The following is a 6,862-nucleotide window of genomic DNA, read 5'->3' as shown; positions in this document are numbered from 1 at the left end:
TTTAACTGGGTGTTTACTGATTAAATGTCTAAGCTCCCCACAAATGCAGATGTTTTTTTAAACATATATAACCAATTGCAAATTATTACAATTACCAAACAGATAAAAAGTAGATTTATTATATTGAAATGTTATTTAGATTTAGAATATTAATTTTCTATAAAACACAATATATTTGAATGTAATTCCACTATTTTGGCCCTCGGCCCTCCACCCAGATTGAGTTTTGGCCTTCATGGGAATGAATTCGGGCACCCTGGTCTAAGGGCCATTCAAACCAAAAGCGTTTTTGGAGCTGCCAGCGGTCTTTCTGCAATTCATTCTCTATGTAAGGACACGCTAAACGGTGCTCCTCTTTTTAATGAATGCACCTGGCGTTTAAGCGCTGGTGGCGTCTGTTGTTTTTGGAGGAGCGCTGTGGGCGTTTTAAAGCTGAAAAAAGTTGAACATTAGAGGAAAAGCGCGCTGCTCATCATTTCCACTCGTCCTACCTTTTCACCTCCAGAGGGATCCTCCAACCTCCGCTTTCTGCCAGAATTGGCAATAATCTGGCTTTCATGTTGACAGTGAACAACATCAAACAGACAAAACTAGCTGGCTACCGTCCTTGTGGTGTTGTGTTCTGATCTGTACTGCACGCGACTAACAGGTGAAAACAAAATGGAGCAGAAAAAAACCGCTCCGGTTTTATACTTTGAGTGACACCCGGAAAAAATTCCCCTGGGTTTAACAGCTGCGGGGTCCCAATGCAACACGCTCTGTGTTTTTGTGCACAGTGGAAGCGCTCTCGACATGATTTTCATAGATTTGACGATTTGATTGCACTTGCAACTTTGTGATTGTCTTTAGTTATCTTCCTACTTCTTATCTCTGTATATTGGTGTGACCGCTACGCTGCATACAGACACTAAAGGTGGGGTCAGACTACAGGATTTTGAAAATCCTAGCCGATTTGAAATCTGGCTGTGACACGCACTACAGGAGAATCTTCCCAGATTATCTTCCCTATAATCTCAAACATGCACACACTACAAGATTTGTAAATGTGGCGCACCACGCACTACAGGATATTATTAAGATTATTGGCAGGATAATCACCTTGACGCCCAACTCCGAACCTGTTTCCCATTTTGGAGTGTCAAATAGGGTTCCATGGCAGCGACCAAAGCGCTCCGCCCCCACCCCACCTCTCTCTCATCTCTTTTCCTCTCTTTCATGCCTGCCTCGCATATGCTCCTCAAACAAATGAATCTCACGGCAGTTAGCAAGCGTGTAAACAACGCGACTCTATATTGTCTGTACAAGTGAGAACACAAACACATCATCAAAATATATTCCCCTGCTGCATGTCAAGATCGGCAAAAGTTTGGATAGACTGGATTGCTTCCCGCAGCAACAATGCCTTTTTCCCCACACTGCTCGATAGACAGGTAGGAGATTACAGCCTCTGACTGGCAGGGGCTCAAAACTACATATAACAACTTTTTATTCATCGGTCCTTCATTGTGATATAAATTAGTGACATTTTCCCCAAAATACTCATGGTTCTGTGGTGTTGGTATTTGGTAGCCTATCTGATGCTGCAGTGCAGCGCATCAAATGAGCCGTGTCAATTAACGATAATGACGGGAGGCTTGCACAGCAGCAGGATGGTGTATTCGCGAATATTGTCAGTCCCTAAATATCAAACATGTTTGATGTGATCGGGACGGCCCCGATGAGGCTGTGAGCAGATCAGGAGGCTTAAGATTGGATCTGCAAACAGCTCACACTACAAGATAATCTGTGCCGAACATCGGGCCCGACCAAGCTTGGCAAGCTGCCAGGCCAGATTTCTCCTCCGATTCTCGGGAGGGGTAAATCGGGCATAAATCGGGCCAAAAATCTGTAGTCTGAGTCAGCCATAAGACAAATTCCTCGTATGTAACTTGCATACTGTGGCAATAAAAGTGATTCTGATTCTGATAGCGTTCTGACTGAAAAAAACGCTTTTGGTGTGAATGTCCCCTTAGGGCTGCAGCTATCGGTTATTTTAGTAATCGAGTATTCTACCGATTATTCCAACGATTTAATCAAGTAATCGCATAACAAATTATTTTAAATCATCTCCAGTATAGTCTACTAGTTTGGAGGCCTCTCTCTCATTCCGTTCTAGAAGCCGGGCGAAATTGCTTCACAACATCGTGCATCAAATTACCTTAAGCAAGTTCAATCACCCGCCGCTCCCCAATTCCTTTCACCCTCCATCGGTACCCCGTTCCTCTTCCTCTCCTCCCCCTGTCTCTCTTCCTGCTTCTCTCCATCTTTACTGCACGCTCCTCGTCCTTGCGTACCCTCATCTCTCAATTTCTCATCAGTCCCGCCCCCCCCTGCTCCTCTTGCACCTCCCGTGGTTTCACTCTCCACTCCCCGCTGCTCTTTCTGCTCTCGCTTCATCCATTCATCCTTTCCTCTTCCTACCCATTTCCTCCTCCTCCTCCTCTGTCCTTGCACTGATCATCCCAACCCATTACTCCTGCATCTATGCCTCTACCCCCGCCCCCCCCCCCCCCGACCCCTTACCTCCCTCCTTATCCGAGGCTTCCTCCTTGTCTGTCCCTTCAACCAGGCTTCCTACACATTTTCAATTAAAAGAAAATACTGTACATACTTTTCCCAGACCTTGACTTGTTTTTGTCTGGTGTTCGATATTATTTACATACAGACGCATCTTGCCCCTGCTAACTAGGTCACATCACTGTATAGATGAAGATTGTTCTTCACACTAGCGACATATCCAAATATATGAGATGATTGGCAGGGTTCCGCCACGCTTTCCATTTTAGAATTCCATATTTTTCTCAGGTCCTATGTTCTTGACTGGATTTGATTTTGGTGGGGTATTTGATATAATGCTTGGCGCATCCCTCTATGGACATTCTTCTTCACATGAGCAAAAACTGTGGACTCAAAGTGGGTCTACAACATAAAAGCTAGAATTATGTGTGTATCTGAACCACAACATTTAGAGAGTTTTTAAAATTCCCAATTATTCAAGGCCTGGAAATGATCAAATTAAATTTGAATACTTTTTCAAGGCTGCGTCAGAACACTGTCCATCTTGCCCTCCTCCTCAGCCCATCACTATACTGTCCTCCTATCCCTCCTCCTCCTCCTCCTTACTGGGGCTGCAACTAATGATTACTTTCATTATCGATTAACCTGTCGATTAATTTCTCGATTAATTGATTCGTTGTTTTGGTCTATAAAATGTCAGAAAATCGTCAAAAATGCCGTTCAGTGTTTCCCAAAGCCCAAGATGACATCCTCAAATGTCTTGTTTTGCCTAAACCCAAAGATATTCAGTTTACTGTCATAGAGGAGTAAATATATATATATATATATATATTCACATTTTAGAAGCTGGAATCAGAGAATAAAAAAAATATAAATAAAAAAAATATATTAATCGATTATTGATCATCAAAATAATTGTCGATTAATTTTCTGTCGATCGACTAATGGTTTGCAGCTCTCGTCCTTACCCATGTCTCCCTCCTCCTCCTCCTCCTCCTCGTCCTCCTCGTCGGGGGGGCAGTCCGTGGTGGTCCTGGCAGCAGAGGCTCCAGCGGGACAGGGTGCTGGCGTCACACAGGCGCAGGCTGAGCCACGAGTGTCCGGGGGGGCGAGCGCCTCAATGTCCAGCGTCACCGGCTGGTTGCGGTCGTGCAGCTTGAGCGCGGGCACCAGCAGCGTGAAGTCCAGGTCAAAGTCGGCCCCCCGGGCGTAGTCGCCCAGCTCCTCAGGGTTCAGATCCAGCACGCCCTCCCCGGGCGCCGCCCGACAGCAGCAGGTACTCGTTGGCCACCGGGAGGCGCTGGTCCACCTTCTGGACTAAGCCTGGAGAGAGACGAGGCAATCAGTCACACTCGGCAAAATTCATAATTCAAAGACACTGGTATGTGCAGAAACGTGAGCAGAACTGCTGCTAGGAGCAATGAGCATAAAGTGAAGTAGTATTCCCTCTCTCTTTCTCTCTCACTCACTCACTCACTCACACACACACACACACACACACACACACACACACACACACACACACACACACACACACACACACACACACTAAAATTCAGAGACTCATCCTCACACCCTGTGGCGGTGTACACACACACACAGCGGCTACAGAGACAGAAGGCAGCAAAGAGCATGTAAGCACGGCTTGAGTTTGTTTTTGAAAGGTACTGCATCATACATTTTTCATAAATATTATATTTATGATCCGTAGCTGTGCTAATATTAACAGAGGAGAACATGTGTGTGAAATTAACTGATCCCTCAATCGTTATCAGCCACATTTTTCATATTGAGAGGGAACAATGGGGTAAATCTATGATTTATGGGCTTTGGAAATAAAGAAAGACATTACTTTTGCAAATTCACAGTGTTTACATGTGTTTTTCAGTATGTACAAAATTTGATTATCATAGAAAACTTGTTTTTATACAGATCTTATCAACATCTGTAAATATTCGTTATCATTTGTGTCAATCGACAGGTTTATCATTTGTGTACTGTACTGCCACGGTGCCACCAACTCTTGCACTTAAACTCTGGTTAATGTATTCCCCCCAAAATCTATAAATCCTTCTCAAATCTAGAGATCCCCCCCAGCCTATGAATCCATCTTATCTGAATAACATAAGGGGGGAATTCCCCCCTAGTTTGCAAAATGAATTTAGGCCCTGACTGTAATACAGAAGTTGAATTTGAAGTTCAGCATTAATACATTTGTCATTTTTTGTCTTATATTTACCTTTGTGTGTTATTGCAATATAAAACTACATAATTGAGAATCGATTCTAGATTTTGGAATCGAGAATCGTTGGAATCGAGAATCGTTGGAATCGAGAATCGTTGGAATCGAGAATCGTTGGAATCGAGAATCGATTCTGGAATCGGATCGTGACCCCAGGAATCGGAATCGGATCGGATCGTGGCTTAGCCGGATCGGAGCACCCGTAATCTCTACTGTCCACATAAGAAGCCCAACAGAGCGTCACCGCATCATGATTGGCAGAGAGGGAGAGCCCCGTCCACACAAAGAAACAGGAAAAGAGCACGGTGGCGCTGGTGGTAGCGCTGTCGCCTCACAGCAAGAAGGTCCTGGGTTTCGATTCCCGCCTGGGGACGCTGAGGGTGTGTCCCCATCCCCATGTCCTCAGTGCCTACTGGCCAGGTGGGCTCGTCAAACGGGCCTTTCTGTGTGGAATTTGCATGTTCTCCCTGTGCTCCCCTGGGGGTTGAACCTCCCACTAAAATTACAGGAAACACACAGTGACAATGAGCCAGAGAGTCAAAGTCAAAGTCAAACTTTCAATGCCAGTAACGACCTATCGACCGCGCTCCTGTCCCGTTTTAGGCCCGGCTGCACTGTCATTTCCCACAGTGCTAAAAAGCAAAGCCGTCAAACTCTCCTCTCCTAAACAGTTTATATGAGAAACCCAGAGCCACCAAATGCCTTTATGGATCCTGAGCTGGGTAGTAAACTTCCCTGGGCCCAGGGGAGCCGCAGTACTGGAGTCAGCCTCTGGGCCCACGGGAGCTGCAGTACTGGAGTCAGCCTCTGGGCCCAGGGGAGCCGCAGTACTGGAGTCAAGTAGATTATGTTTTGCCAGCTTCAGAAAACCACTGAGGAAGACGTGATACTGTGGCAGAGAGATGGCCCGTGTGTCCGTCCGTGTGTGTGTGTGTGTGTGTGTGTGTGTGTGTGTGTGTGTGTGTATCCCTCCAGGGCAGTAAGTGGCTGCACTGCAGACAGCTGAAATGGGGGTATCAGACCAAGCCGGCAGGCCATGGCCAGGGGGCGCAAAGCTCCTAACGTGATTCCCCTCATCCAATTACAAGGGGAACACAACCCTAGTGGCCAATACACCCCGTGCTGTTTTCATGTAGAGGCGTGTGTGTGTGTGTGTGTGTGTGTGTGTGTGTGTACATGACAAACAGTGAGAGAGGGAGAGAGAGTGATCGCAGTCATAACAAGCATAGACACAAGGCAAGATTAAAGGAAAGAGCCAACAACTACAACTTATCCACACCTCAATTTGAAAAGGAGCAAAAAGTAGCACTGCAACGACATTCCCTTTACTGTCAGAGTGAAGAACGCAGAAAACATTCACATTTGAAAAGCTGCAATCAGAACTTTTTGACTTTTATTTTCTTAATAAAAAAATCTAAACGATTAATCGATTATCAAGACTAGATGGGGTTTAATTTAATATTTGACAACTGATCGATTAATCGTTGCAGCTCTAGCAACAACTAAAAAAGCGTGAAATGATTTTTTTCATTTTTACAGTGAGGAACACACATTGACATTCCTGAGATTTGCACGCCATCGTTTGCCATGTCATAACACAAAGTTAAAGCACAGTTTGAGGGAATAAAATAAAAAATATATACAAACTAGGTGAGAAGGGGGGCGGAAATAATCTAGACATGAAAACTAAGGCAGAGTCTGTGTAAAGTGGCAGTCAGTCAAAGTGGAACTTGCTGAAGAGAATCTCTGGCGCGTTGGCTTTGAAGCGAAACAAAATGAGAGCGTCTTGTTTGATGCGGCCACTGGGGGAGCAGGCGAGAGAAGGGGAGAAGATGAAGAGAGAGACTGCATGCAATGGCATGCTCTGAATCTCTCTCTCTCTCTCTCTCTCTCTCTCTCTCTCTCTCTCTCTCTCTCTCTCTCTCTCTCTCTCTCTCTCTCTCTCTCTCTCTCTCTCTCTCTCTCTCTCTCTCTCTCTCTCTCTCTCACACATAAGCAACTCTGTCACTAGTCGTGTTTCATTACCCTCAGAAATGCGCAAATCTAAATATCGCAATAGAAAGT

The 6,862-nt window shown here is 45.3% G+C and overlaps 1 protein-coding gene across 1 annotated transcript in view; it reads right to left on the bottom strand.

The window, feature by feature from the left end:
- tmem102 (transmembrane protein 102) overlaps window positions 1-6,862 on the bottom strand; it is a 37,213-nt gene that overhangs the window by 8,743 nt on the left and 21,608 nt on the right. The window contains 4 exon segments of the mRNA XM_083640129.1: window positions 3,525-3,573; window positions 3,575-3,670; window positions 3,673-3,807; window positions 3,809-3,879. Coding sequence (XP_083496255.1) covers window positions 3,525-3,573; window positions 3,575-3,670; window positions 3,673-3,807; window positions 3,809-3,879 — 351 coding nt within the window.

The sequence above is a fragment of the Poromitra crassiceps genome (genome assembly GCF_964638095.1).
Source record: "Poromitra crassiceps genome assembly, chromosome: 7".
Classification (NCBI taxonomy): Eukaryota; Metazoa; Chordata; class Actinopteri; order Beryciformes; family Melamphaidae; genus Poromitra; species Poromitra crassiceps.
The sequence above is the reverse complement of the archived record's forward strand: the minus strand, read 5'-3'. Positions and strand labels throughout refer to the sequence as shown.